Source organism: Pelodiscus sinensis, chromosome 3, assembly GCF_049634645.1.
Source record: "Pelodiscus sinensis isolate JC-2024 chromosome 3, ASM4963464v1, whole genome shotgun sequence".
NCBI lineage: Eukaryota > Metazoa > Chordata > Testudines > Trionychidae > Pelodiscus > Pelodiscus sinensis.
Window position 1 is genome coordinate 181,262,365 of NC_134713.1, and position 23,940 is coordinate 181,286,304.

At 43.9% G+C, this 23,940-nt stretch overlaps 1 protein-coding gene across 1 annotated transcript in view; it reads right to left on the reverse strand.

Annotated features, from left to right (window-relative positions):
* Window positions 1-21,820, reverse strand: part of BFSP1 (beaded filament structural protein 1) — a 53,289-nt gene extending 31,469 nt beyond the window's left edge. Inside the window, exons 1-2 of the mRNA XM_006116388.4 lie at window positions 21,339-21,820; window positions 9,713-9,773 (exon numbers count right to left, since the gene is read on the reverse strand). Coding sequence (XP_006116450.2) covers window positions 9,713-9,773; window positions 21,339-21,709 — 432 coding nt within the window. The 5' untranslated portion in view covers window positions 21,710-21,820. The remainder of the gene's footprint in view (window positions 1-9,712; window positions 9,774-21,338) is intronic.
* Between the last annotated feature and the right edge of the window lie 2,120 nt (window positions 21,821-23,940).

The following is a 23,940-nucleotide window of genomic DNA, read 5'->3' on the forward strand; positions in this document are numbered from 1 at the left end:
ATATTTTGTTCTGTATTTGGAAACAAGCAAGATGATGTGCTTGTACCACATGAGAATGAAGAAATACTATCTAGTACAGGGGTGGGGAAGCTCAGGCCTGGGGGCGGATATAGCCCCTGGTTTGCCTGGATCTGGTCCCCAAGGCTCAGGGGACCCCAACATTGGGGAGCCCACACTGGCACGCCAGTCCCCTCGCACTGTCCCACCACAGGGCTGAGCACAAAAAATCTACTAGGCTGCCCTCCCCATCCCCCATGCTCTGATGTGGGAGGGAAATGTGGGGAGTGTCTTCTCACTTCTCACCAGTGTGCGGCCCCCGACTGATAATTCTGTGGGTTAATGGCCCCGACTCAAAAAGGGTTCCTTACCACTGATTTGGTACACTAGTAACTCGAGGTGATGTTTAAAATATTTAATTGAGAAAAACATTTCTAAATCAGCAAACCCAAATAACTTGCACTGAAGAGTCCTAAAAGAGATGGTTGATGAGATCTTGGGCCTAATAATGTTAAATTTTGGAATACTAGGCAAAATTCCAGAAGACTGGAAGAGTGCTAATGTGATGCCAATGTTCAGAAAGGTTCTTTGGTAACTTCAGGCTGGCTAGCCTGTTACCAATCGTGATAAAATGATGGAAAAGTTAATAGAGGATTAAGTGGATAAAGACTAAAAGAATATGAATATAATGCCAATCAACATGTTTTTTTTATGGAAAATAGATCTTGTCAAGCAAATCTGATTTCATTTTTTTTGATAGCTGGAGCATACTTAGACTTTTAAAAGTCGCTTGATTTAATACCACACAACATTCTGAACAAAAATGTAGCAATATACAATATCAATTATACACAAGTGAAATCAATTAGGAACTTGTAACTGACGAATGTGGAAAAGTAGTTTAGTCAATATGTTCATCAAAGTCACAGTTGATAAAATGTGCCGGTGACACAAAGATGGGCAAAGAGATAGATGATGATGATGATGACAATGATGACAGGGCAGTAACACAGTGACCCCCAATGTGATGCCCGCGGGTGCCATGGCGCCCGCCGGGCCAGTAATGTGCACCCGCTGAACAATCTGGGCCAGCCCTGCCCCCGGGCATGTGGCACATGCCTGTGCCGGCCCCGGGTGTGCGTGGGGCATGGATGGCGCCTGCCCCGGGCGCACAGCACATGGACGGTGCCGGCCCCGGGTGCATGGGCGGTCCCTGCCCCGGGGTTGCAGCACATGCCGGTGCCAGCCCCGGGTGCCTGAGCGGCCCTTGCCCCGGGGTCATGGCACATGCCGGTGCCAGCACCAGGCGCCTGGCGCATGGGTGGCCCCTGCCTCGGGGTCGCGGCATGTGCCGGTGCCAGCCCTGGGCATGCAGCACATGTGCGGCCCCACCCCTGGGCGCCCGGCAGCCCCAAAAGGTTGGGGACCACTGACACAGACTGATGTAAATCCCCTGCTAAGTTGGGCCCATTTAAACAAAACATCCGGTAATATAGGTGAATGCAATTTCGTGAAGCTAGGATCAAGGCAGGCAGTCCATACCTGCAGAATGAAGGATGTATCCTGAAAAACATTCACTAAAAAGGAGTGAGGGATGTTGAGCTGTGTCTAGACTGAATCCCTCTGCAGACAGAGGGATGCAAATCAAGCATTTTGGAAGTGCAAATGAACCCAGGATTTAAATATCCCAGGCTTCATTTGCATACTCACGTTCCGACGCTGTGCTGATCAGGGTCAGTGTTGAAAGTGTAAGTAAAGTGTAGCTGTGGCTCTGCTGACAGCGGGCAGCTTTTTTTTGGCAGCTCCTGTAGTCCTCAAAAAATGAGGGGTACAGGAGCTGCAGAAAAAGCTTCCCACTGTCGGCAGAGCCATGGCTACATTTTATTTTCACTTTCGACACTGAGCCTGATCGGCACAGCGTCGGAACGTGAGTATGCAAATGAAGCCCAGGATATTTAAATCCCGGGGTCATTTGCACTTCCGAAGTGCTTGATTTGCATCCTTCTCTCAGCAGAGGGATGCAGTGTAGACACAGCCTTGTAGACAAGCAACTCAATATGGCTACGTCTATACTACGAGTTTTCTTGGCAAAAAATATGCTAATGAGGGACTCATTAGCATGAGTCACAATCTCATTTGCATATTTTCTGCTAATCTGTTTTTGCACAAAAACAAGCAGTGTGGATGTTTTCTTTTTGTGCAAGACCCCCTTTTTCTGCAAGAACCTTATGCTCCTAAAATGGAGGTATACCGATCTTGCACAAAAAGGGGGTTTTGCACAAAAAGAAAACATCCACACTGCTTCTTTTTGCGCAAAAACCCCAGCACATAAACGGATCAGCAGAAAATATGCAAATGAGATCACGATTCATGCAAAGGAGTCCCTCATTCGCATATTTTTTGCCGAGAAAACTCGTAGTGTAGACATAGCCTATGGGTGCCCAATACAATATGGTGGCAAAAACGTAATGTGATCCTTGGTTATGTAACTCAGGGAGTAGCAAATAGGAACAGGGAGATGATTTTTACCTATAGCTCTTGCGCAAAAAGGCAGGTGTGGATGCTCCAGAGGGGTTTTTGCACAAGAAACCCATATGGGAAAAAGCACAGGTGCTTTGATGGCCATTCATCAGAGCTTTCTTGCACAAGAGTGTCCTTGAAGTGTGGATGCTCTCTTGCACAAAAGCACATTGCTTTCGTGGTGCGCCTTGAGGTCTGGACGTGCTTTTGCACAAGTCATTTTTGCTTGAGAACTCTTCCTTAAAAGGCTTCTTGTCTTAGTGTAGACTAAGCCCATGAGCTAGCAAGTTACAGCACTGTAAGCACCATTATAAACAAGGCAATTAGACATTCTCTTCGTGGAGGTGGTTTCACTTTAAAGCACTGCATGCAATGCTACCGCTGCTGTGCTTTAACGTTAGACGTGTAGACAAACCCTAAATGGTGTGGAAGCTTAGGACTATAACTCCAGTATAGCTGCATCCAAACATCATAAGCCACTGAGTTATGTTTGCCTGATTGGCACTGCATACAGTGTCCCTTGTGAGCAAGCTCCCATCTAATCATGTCTATTGTTTCTAGGGGCATGCTTGTGAATGGGGAAAATGCAGTCACTTATTTCTTCTCTAAGGCTACGTCTAGACTGCAGTGTTTTTCCATGATAGTGGAGGTATCCCAGAAAAGCAATGCTGCATCCAAGGAATGTGTCTGCTTTTCTGAAAATTTTTTTTGGAAAAGCAGATGCGCTCTTTCGCCATCCCTGTAAACCTCGTTCTACGAGGAAGAAGGGATGTATTGAAAGAGCAGGTTTTTCCAAAATTGGGCGGCGTAGATGCACCAAATTTCAGAAACGCCTCTTTTGACAGAAAAGCAGAAAAATATGCAAACCGCAATTGGAACCGCAATTTACATATCTTTTTCTGACTTACCTTTGTAGCCTAGACATAGCCTAAGGGATTGTGGATAGAGATCAAACTGGTCTAGTGCAAGACACTTCAGAAGTTTCTTTCCTATCTGTTGTACTTGCATGGCCCCCACCTCTCCATAGCTGTAATAACTGACTGCTCTATAATCTTTAATGTATTCATCCTTGCCACACCTTTGTGAGGGGTGGAGGCACTGGTATATCGTGTTAGCTGTTTCTTGTTAGAAATGTTTAAATGTCAGTTGGTAGCTGAAGACAGAACTGTCCAGGAAACAAAGCTGCCAGGAAATATTTCATTTAAAAATCTTTAGAAGCAGTGCTATTCATTCAAGGCTCAGTTGTGCCTCAGAGGCACAGTTGGGTCTGGCAGAGAATCACACCATTCCAGAGGGAGCACTGGGAAGCATTCTCACTCCTAAAAAGCCTGTAGGCACTGCGCTTCATGCCCAGGACTGCACCCCTGTTTAGGATGCTTTATACTGCATACTGTGCAGCCAGCTGGATCCCCTGGCAGCTCTAGGAGAGGGACAGCCCACCTTCTCCCTGTCCTTAGGGGAGTAAATTGGGAGTCCCTGGGATTTTTAAATGGAGAAACTGGAATTTTGCATGTCTCAAGTCAGGGTCAGACAAATGACTACAAAACTGCTTGTGGTTTTTCCCTTATTGAGAACCTGCATAAGAGTCGGACAAACTCTAGCCCTTTGCTGTTAAATACCAGGCATGAAATCCTGGCTCCACCTCAGTCAGGAAAAACTCCCATTTTTCACCTTGGCACTGGGTTTAGCCCCTCCAACTCCCACTGACCTTGAATGGAGGTTAGATACCCAGCTCCCTTAGCATATGTCTACACTGTAGAGAAGATTGAAGCTGTTGCTGTCAATCTTCTAGGATTTGAATTAGCTGGTCTAATAAAGACACAATAATTCAAACTGAGAGGAGCATTCCGGTCGATGCCGGGAGTCCTGCTTCCATGCAGAATAAGGGAAGTCGAAAGGAGAGTTCTCCCTTCAACTTCCTGCAGTGTGGACAGCACCAAAATTTGAGTTCAGATACTCCAACTTCAACTAGCAATTAACTTAACTGAAGTTGCTGATCTTAATTCGATCATATTTCATAATGTAGACATACCCTTAGAGACTTTGTCAGTCCTAGCTCAAGTCATTAAGCTGTAAAGAAGGGCTCTAAAAGTGAAAGACATCTGTTATCTGCTTGATGGGAATTAGGGAACTCTGCACTAACTATTTTTAATATTCATTTGCTGTTTTTTGTGCTTTCCCTTATACTTTCATGTTCATTTGATCACCATTTGGCTAAACTGTATGACTTATGGAATAGCTACAGCACTCTGCCAACTTGTGGATCCCACCTTGGGCTCATGAATGTCTAGGATATCTTAAGGCTTCTGTGATATTACTGGTAGTATTCTTTGCCACAGAAACAGAGCAATATCCAAGCTAGCGACAGTGGTGTAGCAAAGGATAACGGAGGTGTGGGTGTGTAATTGCCCTCGGGCGCCACGCTAGGGGGGCACCAATTTAGCTGCCAAAAGTTATGTTGTTTTAATGATTATTTCCTATTTTGTATATATTCCAACAGTTGACTTTGAAAAGGTTTCAGCAAAACCTTCAAAAAGTAAATAGGATGATAGTTATGTTATAGTATATTTTTTTTAATAGAAACTTGTGTTATTGAATGGAATTGACCTTTTCCAGTGGGGTAGGATACAGTTTTAATGCTCAAGGCTGTATAACCTCCTTGAAGCTCTGACAGAGCCCTGGCAAATCTGTGTGTGGAGAGACTCATGTAGTTTTAAAGAGAAATGCAAAGTGCTCCACTTAGGAAGGAACAATCAGTTCCATACATACACGATGGGAAGCGACTGTCTAGAAAGGAGCATGGCGGAAAGGGATCTAGGGGTCATAGTGGACCACAAGGTGAATATGAGTCAACAGTGTGATGCTGTTGCAAAAAAAGCAAATATGATTCTAGGTTGTATCAACAGGTGTGTTGTAAGCAAAACTCGCGAAGTCATTCTGCCGCTCTACTCTGCACTAGTTAGGCCTCAGCTGGAGTACTGTGTCCAGTTCTGGGCGCCACATTTCAAGAAAGATGTGGAGAAATTGGAAAGGGTACAGAGAAGAGCGACAAGAATGATTAAAGGTCTAGAGAACATGACCTATGAAGCCAGGCTTCATGAACTGGGCTTGTTTAGTTTGGAAAAAAGAAGATTAAGGGGGGACATGATAGCGGTTTTCAAATATCTATAAGGGTGTCACAAGGAGGAAGGAGAAAATTTGTTCCTCTTGGTTTCTGAGGACAGGACAAGGAGTAATGGGCTTAAAGTGCAGCAAGGGAGGTTTAGATTGGACATTAGGAAAAAATTCCTAACTGTCAGGGTGGTCAAATAGTGGAATAAATTGCCAAGGGAGGTGGTGGAATCTCCCTCTCTGGAGATATTTAAGAACAGGTTAGATAGACATCTGTCAGGGATGGTGTAGACAGAGCTTGGTCCTGCCTTGAGGGCGGGGGGCTGGACTCGATGACCTCTTGAGGTCCCTTCCAGTCCTATGATTCTATGAGTTTTCTCTCACGTGGAGTTCAATCATTATAATACATTACATTACAGCCAGGGCACTCAAACTTCACTGCACCGTGACCCCCTTCTAACAACAAAAATTACTACATGACTCCCTGGGGGAGGGGAGGAGAAAATACTGAAGCTGCCCAAGCCCCACAGCTTTGGGCAGCAGACCAAAGCCCAAGGACTCAGCCCCAAGCAGGGGGCCTATAATCTGAGCCCCGCCATCTAGGGCTTCTGCTTCAATCCCAAGCAGTGGGGCTCAGACTTCAGTCATAGGCCCTTGAAAAACTCAGCCAGTTCTGGTGACCCAATTAAAAAGGGGTATGGGTTCTGGAGTGGCCTAGTGGATAGCACGTGGCCTGGGGAGCTCAGGATCACACATTAAAATGGGGTCACAATGTTCCTTGTAAATTGTATGCTTGTGGACACTCAGGAGACATTCAAATGCTTCCCAGCTGATTATCAGAGTGCTCACTGCTAGGGCTTTTTTTGTGTTACTTCTGGTGGTGCACATTCACACATGCCTCAGTGCACATACAAATCATTCTGCACATGTCTGGAAAAGATGAGAGGGAATGTTGGTCCTGACCTATTTTGGGGTCCTGACCCACACTTTGAGAACTGCTGGATTAAAGGTATTTCTTTGATCATTGAGCTGAATGCTTAATCAACATGATAGTACACTTAAAGATGGGATATCTGTCACAAGTGAGATCCCTTCCATATTGAGGAGAACTGGTAATCCATAAAAGATTCCAGAATTGACATCCTTGTTCTACCTTAGGCCCTACCTCTTCTCCAATGCCCTGCCATCACTCACTCCATTCCCCCTCCCTCTGTGGCTCACTCACTCACCCACCCATTTTTACTGGGCTGGGGCATAGGGTTGGCGTGTAGGGGCTCTTGAGTGGAGACAGAAATGAAAGTTCAGGATGCGGGAGAGGGAGATCCAGGTTGTGGCATGGGGTTAAAGTGCAGCAGGGGTCTGGTAACTGGCTGTGGGTGCAGGCTTGGTGATGGGTCCAAGGATTAAGGGCTTGGGGAGCAGGAGTAAACTTTGGGTATGTGTGAGGGATTTGGAGTGTGTGGGGGTCTGGCATAAGGTAAAGGGTTGGGCTGTGGAAGAGGGTACAAGATCTGGGCTGGAAGTGTAGGCTTTGTGGCGGGGCCTGAAATGGGGGGTTCACAGTGGCAGGAGGCAGTGGCTTAGCCATGTTTCCCAGCTAACAGGAGCCACAGAGATGATGTTCAGGGCAGGGGCAATGCGCAGAGATGCTGTGGCCGCCCCTGCATCCAGGACCTGGAGGGACAAGCCACATGGAGATGGGCAGGGAGCCAGCCAGCCCCGTGTCCACCAGACTTTTAATAGTCCAATCAGTGGTGCTGGCTGAGGCTGTTGTGGTCCCTTTTTGACTGGGTGTTCAGGTCAAAAACCCAACACTTGGTAACCCTAGAAATCTAAATGAGCAACACAGTGATTAGGGAGAGCACCCTTTCTGGCTGTGATGACTTTGCTTGCCTCTGACCCAGAGCACTTTTTGGTGTGGTGCTTTCAACCATGCAAACAGGAGCAGTTTGAAGCCACCAGAACAATCATTTTTATTCAGGCCCTCTGATGGAGGGGTGGAGTGGGCAGTTGCCCCAGGGCCTGGTGATTCAAAAGGGCCCAGGGCTCCCAGCCACCATCACTAGTGGGGCAGCAGCAGCAGTCAGAGTCCTGGGCCCTTTAAATTGCTGCTGGAGCGCCATGCAGTGCATTCCAGGTGGCTCTAAGGGCACCCTGGAGGGCAGGGGATGTGGTGTGCCCCAGGTGGCACTGAAAGCTGCCTGCCCCCAGTTCTGCCTCTTCCAGGAGTGCAGAGCCACTCTCCCCCTTGGCCAGGGGCCCAGCAAGAATGTTGGCTCCCCCTGTTTTTATCTCTCTAAATCTTGTAGCCAAATGACAAATATTCATATTTAGATGTAGCTTTCCCACATCATTATCACGCTGGTGGAGCTCTCCCTCAGGTGGCCAGGGATACACAAGAACAAGAAATATGCAGTGGGGATGCTTTGCAGGGCAATGCTTAGTGAAGGATCATTACAAGATGTTACCATAAAGGACTGTGAAAGGCTTAAAAAAATTATAGGCAAAGGAGGTGCCTGGGAAAGCACATAAAACACCTCCCCCGTTTGTAGAGAAAATGAATTTAAAAATCTGTTCTCTTGGGCTTTCATTCCCCTTATTAGTCTGTGACTCTGGCTGTCTTGATATTACAGTGGACTACTAACGACGAGTGTTTCCAACTGTTCTAGCGACCTGATCCTGAACTCTGTTCTCAAGCAAAACTCCCATCTACTGCAGTAAAGTCAGAATTATGCCTAATAGCCAGAACCCAGTAAAACACTTACTAATGGGTGTAACTATAACTTAAAGGGGTCTGTGTTGCTAGAGCAGTTACAAAGTTTATATTCCAGGGCTGTGTCTATACTGCATCCCTTTTCCATAAAAGGGATGCAAATTAGACATATCGCAATTGCAAATGAAGCGTGGATTTATATCCCCCCCCCCCCCGCTTCATTAGCATAAAAATGGCTGCCGCTTTTTTCTGGCTCGGAGCTTTGCCGGAAAAAAGCGCCAGTCTAGACGTGGATCTTTCGGAAAATAAAGCCTTTTCCGAAAGATCCCTTATCCCTCTTAAAATAAGAGGGGGGGATTTAAATCCCCACTTCATTTGCAATTGCAATATGTCTAATTTGCATCCCTTTTACGGAAAAGGGATGCAGTCTAGACACAGCTACTATGTCTACACAGCAGTGTTATTTTGGAATAACTGGCATTTTTCTGAAATAACAGCGTGTGTCTATACTGCAAACCAGTATAGGGATGAGTGCTCTTCCTTCGACTTCCTGAAGTGTAGACAATACTAAAAGCCAAATTAATCTATTTTGACTTAATCTAAGCAATTTATGTAGTTACTTAATTGCCAGATAGTCACCTAATGGCATTTCCAAAAGGGTCCAAGCAAGTTAGGTGCTTAATTCCCATTGAAATCAAGCTTTGAAAATCTGTACCTAAGGGCTTCCCTTCAGAATTTACAAGATGAAAACAAATTATCCAGGAGTAGAGAATGAGGAAAGGTCCCAAATTTTTGCACTGCCCTAGAATCTGATTTCTTAATATTACTGACAGTAAAGTTTCCTGTACACACTAAGGGTGCACCTACGCAGCACCCAAAACTCAAAATGAGATATTCAATTTGCACTGCACAAATTGCATAGCTTATTTCAAGTCTATTTCAAAATAGCTTATTTCGTCATTTGGTGCTGTATACACAGTGCCAAATTTCAAAATACAGTGCTATTTCAAGCTATCCCTTATTCCTCATACAATGAGGCTTACAGGGATGGTGAAATAGCGCATCAGCTATATACCTCTGATATCCTGAAATATCTTTGCTATGTAGACATACCCTAATAGTTTATGGCCAGAACTAGGACAGAAGATGGGAACTGTCCTTTCATGAAGATAAGTGTGACTACAGGAGGAAAAAAGTGATATTATATAATATTACCAAAAAAAACCAAACCCCACAACTCTCCATCAGAACTAAAAATAACTGCTTAAAAGTGAATTGAACTGAACTGAGTGGACATCAGCTTTGTCTAGTACATTACATGAAAGGAAGCAGGTGATGCAAACAGTGCCCTTCCCACTGTAGTAGGCTCACCTTATTAAGGCGTTCAAGAGTCTCTTTTAGCATCTGCTGATATTCACGTTCATTTCTGTACCTGCAAATAGAACAAAGAAGCTGAAGTCAGTTGGCTTATCACTTCATATACTGTGTCTCCATCTACAATATATTTTAGTATCAAAGCTTCACATTGAAGTTGGCTATGAATCGTGATTGAGTGCACAAGGTTTATTGATACATTAATCACAGATCTTTGGCTTCAGCTAGGGAGAGTAATGCTTGTTTTCATTAGGTCCCTGCAGTCTTTATATCAAACACACACAGTGAAATGGATGGACATTTGCCATGACTCTTCCAAAGAAAGTACAAAGCCAGTTCATGTCCAATCAGATGTCAGTTATTTATATCATACAAAGCTATATCAGACAACAATGCTCATCATTTAAAAGCCACCACAACAGCGACCAGACTCAACAGCAACACTATCACATTCTGCTAGTTACAGGAGATAACTGTGACAGCTCATCTGAGATAATCTTGCATAGTATAGTAACCACTGATACATGTAGATATTTTCTTTGTGCTCAGGGTAAATAATGTTGCAACTTGTGATGTACAGTTGATTTCAAAGCAAATTTCATCTGAGTAAGATGTGTAAAATCCTAATACATTTTGATTTCCTTGGAGTTTGAGTCTTCCTTTAGAATATTAACCACTATTTTATATTGTTCATAAACTCTAGTGCAGATTTTAATGAGCACATTATTTAACCTTGCCTGCTGAAACTAGAAAACACACAAACTTTTCTATGCCATTATAATACATGCCTATGCATCCACATACAAACACAGATATGTATGTGATATCTTTCTGATAGTAGAGAAAAAATGGAACATAGTATATGTTTTCTTTCTCTGAATTAAGAGGAACAAGGCATAAAAGGTTATATTTTGAGAATTTCAGCTTTGTATTGTAGTGTACACAGAGTTCTCCCACAAGGAGATTTTTCTCATGGAAACAAACAACAACCATCATCACCCTTAAAAGATGATTGATTGATTGTCGTTCTTTCTTTGGAGATGGCACAAAAGAATCCTATTGCAGATTATCTCCTCTGATCGTTAGGGAAAAGCAAGAGTGTAAATAAAATGCTTAACAGGAAAAGTAATATAATTAGATGGTGCAATTAAAAAAAAGACAATTAGAAACATGTTCCAATACTGAGCAACAAGATTTTATCATCCAATACTGAGCAAATTGCTCATCAAAGTCAGGCTGTTGCTGGTGGCTGATGAGTGAAATAGATACAGCTTGTCTGTTTATTTCTCACTCCCTGAAGTAATTTCTACTACAGACATAGAAAATGGCCTTCTTTTCATCATCTGCTTTAAACATTTTAAAATATGGTTAGTCATCCCAGGGAATATCTTCTCTTTATCCATAGAGTTGCTGTAACATAGGCTATGGTAGTGAACTTTTCCTCACACTGCCTGAGGCTTAATTTAGGAGGAAAACATCAAAGAGTCAGAAGAGAGTTCTCTCTCCCTAATAATTTAATCCTTCAGTTCTCTCAAAATCATCAGTTCTTTCCCGGTGAGTTGGTAGTTTCCAAGGCACCTTTCTAGTCACCAGGAAATTCCTTTCATTCAATGCTAGGTTCATTCTCTCCTGTGGAAGCCATCCCACTTTGTGTAGGATTCTTAAATATCCATTGGAGCACAGATTGGAATCTGAGTCTCCCAGAAAAGTGCACTAACCACTAGGCTATCGAATCCACTCCCAGAAAACACTATAGCTATGTGGTTAGGGCACTCACATGGGAGGGGGAAGAGTCTGCTCCCAGCAAGGCTTCATGGGAACTTGCACCTCCATCTTGGGTGAGTGCACTAACCACGTGGCCCTTGAGAATAAGGGACTCCTCCTTCTCAATGTTTCTTGAGGAAGACAGTTTCGGTTTAGGCATTTAACTCCAGGAAAGGGTTCACAGCTGCAGGGAATTCAAAAGCCTCCACAGGCTCCCAGGAAAGGTGGGGCCTCAGGCAGAAAGAGTGGGGCTTGGGGGCAGCCAGCCCTCCATGCTGCTGGGAACATGGCACCCCAAATCCCGTAGAACAGCACAGAGCGTGCGGTGTGGTGATCACACAGCTATTTAAGGGGCCCAGGGCCCCAGCCACCATTTCAGCTGCCCAAATGGAGGAAAGTACTTCCTCCTGCCCAGCCTAAGGTACCTAACTCCCTTTGAGGTTGGATCATAGCTCACACTCCTTTTCTGGACATTTCCCCCTGTCTAACTAAGGCAGCTCCCTGCTCAACATGCTGGCATCTGAGAATCACATTCTAAAGACTCCTAATTCTCCTTATGCTTCTAAAGTTGGGAGTCCAAGTACCTAACTCAGGTCTGAAGCTACTACTAGGTGGCAGGGTGACAGGAGTTAAGCCTCACATTGCTGAGCCCCTAGCTACCTACCATTTGTGGGTCAGCCCCAGTCACACAGGAAGTTAGTGGTGGAGCTTAGAGTTGAATGTAGGTTGCCTCATGTCCTAGACTGGAACCCAACAACTGGATCATTCTGTCTCCTTCTGAATTCCCCCACTCCACTCCCAGGGCGGGTAGCCTACAAGTGAGAAAGGGCTAAATAAGGCTCCTTACTCTCCTGAATAGTGTTGTAAGGGCAGGGCACAGTTCTATTATTAAGTGCCAGAAGGGAACTGGGAACTGGTAACAAACAACAACAAAGGTGCTTAGTTTCACTCAGGCTTCCATACATGCATGACTCTCTTCTGCTGAATTGCTGTTCTATAGCTTCCTAAAGCAGAGCTTGCCAGTCAACCACAATATCTGCCCAAATGTTCCCCAGTGCACCAGTAAAGCCATTCATTCTCTGAATTAAGACCATATTCCATATTCATTATGGAGCTTAATTAAATTGCTGACCTCAAACAATTTTTTTACACCTTGCAAATCTCTTCAATGTGCAGTTGACAACAAAGAGTTCATTAATTTGCATAAATTGATTCCAACAACTGGAAAAGAAAGAAGATGATCATAGCACCTTATGGAAAACCATACAGCCATGCTAGAAGGCTGCTCTCCCAGTAACATAATTCATGAAATTTAACAGAGATGAGGCTGACAGAGTCTGAATCCAGATCTCATCCCTACCACAATTCAGGGCTGCTTGGATGTGGGAGAGGATGAGATGTCTGCTTCTGGCTCATTGCATGAATTTCTAGATAGTCCCATTATCTGAAATATATTTAGCACCCATTTTGATCCTTGTCCTTTAGCTCAAATGCTAATGGCATAAGAAGGCAGTTACAACACACATATTGCATCATTCTCCTCCTCCTTGTGAGCATATGCCTTCCAAGGATAAAGCTTTACACTCAATGTACTGAGAGGTTTGAATGAACATCTTTGGGAGATATTTCAATCAATTCCCATTCTATTTTGCTCTTCTCTGTACACTAAATGACCTATGAGCCTTCTGAAAAGGTCTTTCACACAGACACATGGATATAACATGTTTAAAAACATGGTTACTGTGCTGGCTTTATACACTTGCTATCCTGCCAGGTTCTTAGGGTATTAATTGCTTTATAACACTCTTTATACAGTTCCCATAAGAAAGGCACTATACAAAACAAAATTCTATTATCTTCTCTCGAGTGATTTCTTCTACCTTGGAACCCAATTATGCAAAAAATGTGTATTGATAAAAAGTACATGAGAAACTGTGCTGCCAAAGTGCAATGACCAGTTGCTCATCCTCAAAGATGAACAAATCACAACCAACCCAAGATTTTCAATGTGACTAGTATTTTCTGTGCTGTTTTTAGTGCCCACCTGGAGGCCACCTTAAAGGGACCTGATTTTCAGAGGGCAGGAAATCAGCCCTTTCTGAAAACAGGCCCCTTTCAATTGCTTCCTGTTGGGAACCTAGAAAACTGTAACACCCCAAATCTCTAGTCACTTCTGAAAATCTTGAACAGAGAAAGGGTTAGTCATTGGCTGGTGTACCCATGCTGATTTAGTACTTATGTCTGAAGAGCTGAAACTGTAGGCCTAGCCGCAATGACCATTTCTTCGTTATTCAGGTTGGGATTATGGACATGTTCTCTCCCTAGGACTGACACAGGGAAATTTACAGGTGCTAAGCATGATTCAAAATGCAGTGTCTTGTCTCCTAAGTAGAATGGTAGCCAAGAAAATATCACAGCATTACTCAGCATTCAGCCACTCAGCACTGGACCCGGTTCATGCTACCTGCCTAAAAGTTGCCTTTTTCTTGGCTCACTCCAAGAATATTATAATCAGCAAGGAAAATGAAGGTACCTGGCGTGAAAGCTTGCCAGAGCTGGAGACAAAACATGTTCTGTAAAGGGTGTCCTTAGAGGAAATCTGAGGTACATGAGGTTAGGATGTCCCTATATCTCACTTTTTTATGGCACAATGAAGGACACATGTACTTACACAATCCCTTTCTCAGTAGAAACAGCAGTGCTTTGTCTGCTAAGTCCTTCTTCCTCAGAGGGACCATAACCAAAGAAAAGACAAACTATGGAATGCAAATCCTACCAGGATGATGTAAAAGCCTAAAATGTTTGCATTTCATCTCTCAGTACTGGTGGTTGGCAGAATAATTGTATACCTGACATAGCTTATAGTGCTTATCTCCAAGATAAGGACTGCTACTTGTGCTAACTAGAATAGGCCCAATCCTGATAGCCTCCTTTTTAGTTCTTCCAATACACACGTCTCATGAGGCAGTGTTACCTTGTGTAGTGGATGGCACCAGGGCCTTCCAGGATGCGTCTTGTGTATAAAGGCACCCTTCTTTCTGGTGCTGTCACATTGTGGGGTACAATCCAGACCCCTGTGGGGTTGTGTCATTAGCTGCCTTGTAACCTTGACTGCCTCAGAACACTCTATTGTGGTTCTCTTGTCTGGAGGCTTCCAGCCACCAGACAACCATGCATTGAATGTCTTTAAACAGCAATTCTGATTCCAGCAGCTGCTTGTTACACCCTTGTCCCCTTCTGACCTCCAGTAGCCTTGGTCACACCAAGCAAAATAACACATTTCCCCTCAGTCTTGAATTTTCCCCAAACCATGTGCTCTGCAATGTCCTACTCCCTCCTGGACTGTTCAGAGAAATATTAAGAATTATTTGTTCCTTTAAAGATACAGTACACAGAAGGTTTCTACATGAAGTAGAGTTAACATTCACTTCAAATCAAGCACAGCCCTGGCTGGTTTAGATAAAATGTAAAATGAGTTTATTAACAAAAGGAGATAGAGTTCAAATACAAAGGACAGTGTTAGCACACAAACAAAAGAAAAAATGCCATATAGAAGCTAAGACTTAACAAAACAAGCTACAGCCTTTGTTCATGGTAATTCTCTTGCCAATCTACCTCCCAACAAGATGGCTGACCCACCTCTCTAGTCAGGATCTTGCTTAAAGTCCCTGAAGTACAAAGTCCCTAGAGTACAAAGTGCTTTTGTCTTCATAGGTGATAGATAACTTGGAGTACTTTCTCTGTCCCTCCGTAGTCCAGTGAATCTGTGAAGGTTGCACCCTCTACCCCAAAGAAAAGCTAATTGAAACTGTGAGGAAAGTGACATGGAGTCACTTGATGTAGAGAGTTTCATGCTGGCTTCTTCCCCTTTTGAGGTTTGCTAAAATACAAATTGATCTATGTCCTGCAATCTTCTTCCCCTGCTGTCTTGATAATCCCACTGACCTTCTATGCTATTTCCAGTGTCTCTTCACGTCGTGATTCTCAACTAGGATTATTCATTACCCTGGGAGTATGAAGATGTCTTACAGGGGTACATCACCTCATCTAGATATTTTCCTAATTTTACTATATTACATAAAAAGCACAAGTAATAATGAAAGTCATAACAATCTTAAATTTCATACAACGACTTGTTTATACTGGTCTATATACTATACACTGAAATGTAAGTACAATATTTATATTCCAACTGACTTATTTTATAACTCTGTGATAAAAATGTTGCTATAGCACTTTTTTGCATTTTTGTGTCTGATTTTTGTAAGCAATAATTTTTAGGTGAGGTGAAACTTGGTGGTACGCAAGGCAAATCAGACCCCAGGAAGGAATACAGTAGTCTGGAAAGATTGAGAACCACTGTCTTAATGTACATTCCAGATGGCTGAACCACAATCCTTTCTCAAGGATGGGGTAACATGAGCCCTGCTGTCAGACACGCTTTGATAACATTATTTCCAATATGTTTATAATTTTGAATGCATCCTCCACTCCTACTCCACATAATAATATGATCAGTATGTTATTCGCTTTTGGTTGATATCTTACATGAAACCTTTTAGATACAGCTTATGAAATTAGAGAGTTGGGGTACACTGAACTGGTCAAGCCGGCTGAAACATACAACCAAAAATCAGTGGCCTCCCTTGCCCTCTTGCACTAGGAGGCCATTAGGGTTACAGTGGGACAGTGGATGTTGAAGGCAGTGGAATGTGAACAGGATGGTCTGGAACTGTTTAGTTGAATGGAGAATTTGAAGACATGTGCAGTCACCTCCTACAAGCTCTTAAGTAAGGATCACTGCTGTCCAGCACCTGATGCTCCAGTCATGGTGTGGAGTACATTTAACGGGTTCACTCACCATGGGTATGTCTAGACTACAAGCTTACGTCAACATAAGTTTTGTCGACAGAATCTGTTGACAAAACTTATGTTGACATAGAGCGTCCAGACTACATCCAGTTCTGTCGACAAAGCAAGCCGCTTTGTCGACATAACAGTGTGGATGCAAAGGACAGTGTAGATGCAATAATGCCTTCTATTGACAGAACTCTTTCGACAAAAGGCATTATTCCTCGTAGAATGAGGTTTACATACGTCGACAAAACTGCTGAGTTTTGTCGACGTTATGTCGACATAACTCAAAGGCAGTGTGGACGCAAGTATAGTTTTGTCAACAAAAGTCCACTTTTGTCGACAAAACCCTGTAGTCTAGACACACCCCATGTGTGTACATCAAGTAAATCATTGAAGATTGGAGCTAGGACATGGCTACTGTTCTGCTCTCTTCTATTCTATTCACGTTCTTCTGCTGACTGTCTCAAAGTATCTGAACAACTTCCAGTAGAGCATTAAGCAGAGCCAAATGCCCTGAACACTTCTTCCACTGAGCAAGCCAAAAGCATTTGCTTCTGTAAATGAGATTGGAAAAGTGGCTTTTCAGATGGTTACTTATTATAGAGCACCTCTGATGTCCCACATTCCAGTAGTTGTGCTTTTAGAGCAGTGCCTCATACCTCTGATTACCAGTAGCACTATCACTGCTGCTTCACAAAGGGTGCCTACTGGGGAAGAGTATCAACAAGGTTTGATCATAACAAAAAAATTTATGAAGAATTATTGAAGAATCCAGTGTCTAGCTTTATATCCAGCAATTCCAGGGGAGTTTACTACCTCACACACCCCGGTTTTATTTTTGGATATATTTTAAACAAAACTCCCCTTTAAATGAGTAAACTTCTAATTTTTTCAGTTGTGCTTAGTCATTGACATTACAGTAATTTAGTTTGTAATACCATGGAAGCAGGGAAGTATACTTTGCATTTTCAGTCTTCCCAATGACAAAATATAATACTACTATGATAATTATACTTAACACAATTAACATAATTAACATCATGATATTGCAAGCAGTGGTAGGCAGTCCCCAGAAATACTTAAGTGAGTTCTAGAGAAGGGAGTCATTATCCATTAATACATAAGTCTCTGAATTATTCATGCTAATATAAAGAGATATCAATCCCATTAAAGATGAGCAAAAAATAAAGCTGAACATTAAGTGGTTCATCAGGATTTAATTCTGTAAATATTGTACTGGCACCACTGCATTTAAAATGTAACTTTGGAAGTACATGTGATCTAACAGTGGTTTTCAGCCTCTTGGAGGTCCACAGACTAAGGCCAGGTATGTGCTACAGGGGAAGGTTGGCTTAAGGTATGCAATTCCAGCTACAAGTCAACATACTTTAAACTGAACTTTGGTGCCAATCCCACAATGGGAGGTTGATAGGAGAAATGCTCTCATCGACTTCCCTTACTGCTCGCGACAGTGTCAGCGCCATCGGGGATGTCTTCAGCATTCAATTAAAAGCAGGGGTGGGGAACTTAAGGCCCAGGAGCTGGATGCAGCCACTGGTTTGCCTGGATCTGGCTCCCGAGGCTCAGGGCTCTCCCTAGCACTGGGGAGCCTGTACTGGTGCTCCAGCCTCCCATTGCCTCCCTGTGGGGATGGAGCACACGAAATTTACTAGCCTTAGTAGCCTGGGGCCCCCCAGTCTCTGGTGTGTGAGGGGGATGTGGAGAGTGCCTTTTATTTTTGCTTATCACTTGTAAGGGGCCCCTAACTGAATTTTCTGTGGGTCGGTGGCCCATGGCCCCAAAATAGCTCCCCACCGTGATTTAGAGAGTCTTTAAAAGACCTGCTAAATCAACTGCCACAGCATCGATCTTCCTGCAAGTCTAGATGTGGTCTATTATCTAAGGGGTCCACAAAAGGTTGTTACCATAGAACGGTGATTTTCAATTTGTGGACCATGCTGTTCTGCAGACAATGTCTAAGATTTCCTAAGGGGTATATATCTCTAGTCAAAAATGTTTAGGTATTTCCAAATGAAAAAGGTTTAAAACAATTGGTCTAGCCAGTGAAGCAAGGCAAAAGGATAAATTCAGCATGTATATGCTTTAATGCCTACATGTTAAAGTCTTTGTATTTGTAAGAAGTGGGGGAGGAGGAGGTGGTATATTTGAAAATAGGTAATAAAACATGCCAATTGTAGCAGGGAATTTGGGTTTTTGGTCACAGAAAGTAGTAAGCATTCAGTACTGCAAAAAAGTGAGAGGGAATCTTTGTAAGTTGTAGGGCCCCATGAGCGGGTAGAGTAGAAAAATTTCAGTGATTCAACAATGCAGCCAGTAGAAACCAAACATAAAGCATCTAAGACATTACACAATTCAACTAAGTGAGACTTTATTGGCACGACAAGCTAGACAGGTGTAAAAACGAACCAAAACCAGACAGACCTTTAAATCTCTGTTGGAGGTAAGTACAATCCAGGTTAGCTGCATGATTCCATTTGTCTGCATTCCAAGGGGGCTACCCAGCATGATGCTAACTCTTTCATTTCTCCCAATGTTAGGTACCTTATTGTTTTTTGATGAGAGATTTTTCATGATCCCTGACAGTTTAGGAAATGTCTTCATCATACACCTTCAGACTTTGCACATCAGAGCACAGTGCCTCTACATCTCATATTCACTCAATGGGAAGCAAAAGTAAAAAAACCTAACAATGTTAGGAAACATTCGGAAACAGCTAGATAATAAGACAATAAAATAATATGATAATATCACTATATGAATCCATGATATGACAACACGTTGAATACTGCATGAAGGGTAATACAAATGATAGCGGGTATGCAGGGCCTTCCATGAGAGGAGAGATTAAAAAGACTGAGACTGTTCATCTTATTAAAGAAACAATCAGAGGCCTTTGCATTTCTAAATGGTGTGGAGAAAGTGAATAGGGAAGTGTTATTTACCCCTTCATATAGCACAATGAAATTAATAGGCGGACAATTTAAAAGTAACATGAGGAATTATTTCTTCCACAGGCAAACTGTGGGATACATTCCAAGGAGACAATGTGAAGGCCAACAAGGCAATTGGATTAAAAGAAGATTTAGAAAAGTTCATGGAGGAGAGGTTAATCAATAGCTATTAGCCAAGATGGGCAGGGATGCAACTTCCTGCTGCAGGTATCCCTAAGCCTCTGGTTGCCTGAAGCTGTGACTGGATAGCAGGGGATGGATCACTTGATCATTGCCCTGCACTGTTCCTTCCCTCAGAAGCTCCTGGCTCTGACCACTGTTGGACAACAGAATACTGCACTATTTCTGAAGCTCCCATTGGCCAGGAATGGAAATCCGCAGCCAATAGGAGCCCCCGGAACATGTGGAGGTGCAAATAAACAAAGCGTCTCACGGCTAGCTTTCCCTTATAAGCCATAACCCGAAGTTTAAAAACCCCTGAATTAAGAGTTGCTCTTGCCTAACCATCCCATACGGAAGAAGCCTTATGTCCTCTGGCACTGAGGACAACAGGCTCACCTAGATAAAATTCCTTAGTGGGAAAATTTAGTGCTAAGCAGAAGGTCAAAGGCCAAGACATGTAGGCTCATTTTGAGGGCATATGTAGTAGGCACGACCTTAGCAGAGCAGTGAATTTGTATTATTGGCAACATGATGGGGGCTTGCAAAAATCGCTAGCAATTATTTTTTTTCCACAGGCTAAGTCTTCACATATAGCTTATGAACAGGGCTCGCCAAGTGGTGGCGAGCCCCATTGGCCAGCTGCGCGGAACCGCACGCCGCGCATGTGCAGACTGCACTGCGCATGCGCTGAACATGCTGCGCGGCCGCGCCGGGCTAAAATCTACTCACCATGGGCTCTGGGTTTCATGGAATTAAGAAATAAAAGCACTTTGCGGTGGTGTAATTTTTTTCAGGCAGTATATATGGACAGTCCTAAACAAATATTCAGGTAGTCCCATGACACCTTAGGGCACGCCTACACTGTAGGGCAAAAGTCGAATTAAGCTACACAACTTCAGCTACATCAATTGCATAGCTGAAGTCAAAATAGTTTAATTCAGCTTTTGGTCCTGTCCACACAGCAGGAAGTCGAAGGAAGAACACTCTTCCTCCGACTTCCCTTACTCCTTGTGAAATGGGGGTTACAGGAATCAGAGTGAGAAGCCCTCCAGCTCACTATTATTTCAAAATAATGGCTTGCTGTGTAGGCTCACTCTGTTATATCGGAATAACATGAGTTATTCCAAAATATCGCTGCTGTGTAGACATTTCCTTAGAGACGAACAAATATATATATATATATATATATATATAGTGTCATGAGCTTTCATGGGCATAACCCACTTCTTCAGATGAACTCATCTGATTTTTGTTAGTCTCTACGGTGCCACAGGACTACTTGTTGTTATTAAAGTTACAGACTAACACGGCTACTCCTCGGAGACCTACTAAACAAATACAGTTAGGGTCAAGATCTGCCCTCAGATGCTTCCGTGTACCTCCCTCCAACATCAAGTGCCAGCTCTTAGCTAGGGCATGCACATGAATTTAAATTTGGCCCTTTTGTGAGGAGCATAGTCTGTGCCCCTCCCCTAAGAACTCATTCTCACTGCTCCCACTTGGTGAGGAGCTTGAAGACCCCTGCAGCTCAGCTCCAGCAGGAGCTCGCTCTTTCTTCCATCCCTGCCAGAGCTTGCTCGTCTCTGCTTCTATGGCCCTGGGGCCGGAGGAGTTCTATCCCCCTGATGACTATTGTCAGGGTCTGTCGCCCTGCTTCCTCTCTCCCTCCCCCCATCCCACATTAGTGCACACCATTGCTCCTCGGCACAGTGAAGTCAATAAAGGAGCCAAGCACCAACATCCAAAACCCCCTCGGCTTAGTGTATGCTGCTGCCAGACTGGCCTCCTAGTGGGAGAGAGCTAGCAAATAAAAGAATTTGAAAGCAGGGGCTGTGGAGGTCTGTGCAGAGGAACTCGGGCTGGCTTACTTGTTACGGTATTCGTCGAGCATGCGCTGCGAATCCTTGTCCTCACGCTCCAGTTTGGCCCTGTCAGCAGACAGCTCACGGATGCGCAGGCGGTTCAGTTCAATCTGCTCAGCAAAGGCCTCTTCCAAGCCGGCCATCACATCCATGCGCTGGAAGGTCTCCAGCTGCTTGCGGAAGATAGTGTTGCGCTGCTCCAGCATCCGGGCCCGGTTGATGTAGTTGGCAAATCTCTCATTGAGCTCCTGCAGGTTTTCCAGGCCCTGGGCTTGGGCCAGGCTGCTGAATTCCGAGACACCCTGCAGCTCATCATAGGCATCAGATCGTTCATACTTCTCCTTGCGCACTTCTCTCAGGTAGCTGCTTCTATACATGGCTTGGGGGAGGCCATGCGGGCCCAAGAGCCCCTCTTCTGTGTGTCTCTGCCTCTCCAGTTTGGATCTGAAATGTGTTTGAGGGATTTAGGGAGGAGAAATAGAAGTGAACCCCCCACCCCAATCCCAAATGCCTATGACTTCTCTCCACGGTGGTTTGTGGCACTAAATGCCAGCCACCAGCAGCAAATTAAATAAAATCAAATAGCCCCGCCTCATTCCTCTCTGCCTTTCCAGAGGCTGTCAGCAGTTTGGGGGACTGTTTTCTTTCTTTCTTTCTTTCCATGACCTGCAATTGTGTATGGCCAGTATAAAAGAGACAGTGGCGTCTGGCTATTGTCAGTGGATTAGACTGCTATAAAGCCATCACAAAACAAAGACTTTGCAGTTTTAGAGGCTTGAGTTCAAAGCGTTTGGTGGCTGGGCTTTTGGGAGTTGGACTGTTTGTACTACGACAGTGTATGGAATCCTTTTGCTACATCAGTGGTTTTGCACGAGGGGTTGAGCAAGAGCCATGTTTACCTTTTGCCTGGTCTAATGCTTTTTGTGATTGTTCCAGAACAAAAGGGGAACTGCATATAGAAGGACAGTGCAAGTGAGCCCTGCATTAACTAGCCGCCCTGTGAGCAATGGGTACATTAACTCCAATTCTTCTCTCTCCTTCCAGTGGCAAAATAGGATATGTCCGTCCTACACTGTGTCCTCCAGAACCACACCTGGCATCACAACAAGAAAGTCAGAGACTACCATGGTGTCTCAGAAGGCCTTGGTCAATAATCCTGTTATTAGAGGCCACTATACAAACATGGGCACATCTGTGTTAGAGGCTCAGATTATACACCAAGAAAGCTCATCAACACTGAGGTATCCTAAAAGCATCTTCAGGGGACTAAGTGCAAACCTAGCTGCCTGAATGCAGAAGTAGGGTGCGTCTACACAGCAGTGTAACTCAAAATAAGATACGTAATTTGAGCTACACAAATTGCGTATCTTATTTCAATGCTATTTCAAAATAGCTTATTTCGTCATTTGGTGCTGTCTACACATATCCTGGGGGGAATCTGGAAATTAGGCTCTAAATCATATAAAAAGAAACATTAGGTTTGAGTTATAAGTGTAACCAAGAGGCATGGAGATGACTGACAAGAGAGAGTGAAGTCTGCTCTATGGAGTTAGCTGATTGGTACTTGGCTTTTAGCTCATGTGGTAGAGACACACCTTTAGCCCCTAAGGTTGCAGGTTCAATCCCTCCTGCTAATGACCAGTGTCTGTCAGCTTTACATAAGTATCAGCTCCTGACCATTTCCTTGGGCTATGTCTATACTGCAGGTTTTTTGTGCAAGAACAGCCACTCTTGCACAAAAACTTGCAGAGCGTCTACACTGCATGCGTGTTCTTGCACAAGTAAATTTACAGTAAAGATTCAGAAGAGAAGGCTTGTTGTGCAAGAATTATTCTTCTCCCCATGAGGAATAAGCCCTCTTGTGCAAGAGCTCTTATACAAGAAGGCAGTGTGGTTGGGCAACTGGCCTACAGAGCTTTCTTGAGCATTGCCATGGATGCTTTTGCACAAAAGCACATCTCTCGTGCAAAAGCACATGGCAGTTCTTGCACAAGAAGCCTGCAGAGTAGATGTAGCCCTGGGCTGTGTCTACATTGGCACCCCTTTCCGGAAAAGGGATGCTAATGTAGACTTTGGAATAGGCAAATCCGCAGGGGATTTAAATATCCCCTGCGGCATTTGCATTAACATGGCTGCCGCTTTTTTCCAGCTTGGAGATAAGCCGGAGAAAAATGCCAGTCTAGACTTTCAAGTAGGAATAAGAGATCCTCCAGAAAAGGCTTTATTTTCTGGAGAATCACGTCTAGACTGGTGCTTTTCTCCGGCTTATCTCCAAGCCGGAAAAAAGCGGCAGCCATGTTAATGCAAATGCCGTGGGGGATATTTAAATCCCCCGCGGATTTACCTATTCCAAAGTCTACATTAGCATCCCTTTTCCGGAAAGGGGTGCCAATGTAGACACAGCCCTGGTGTTTACAAACACAGCAGTCCATGCTTACACCGCACAGGATCGATTGCTTACCTGGCTTTCTTACTCTAATGACCAGGGAGTTCAGCTCCCTTTTAGGCACCTAAATAAGAGCCAGAATTTTAAACCTACCACACAGCCAGTGTTCTGAGTTCTCCTGAAAGTCTGGCTACATAAGTTGCAAAGAGAAAATCTGGCCCC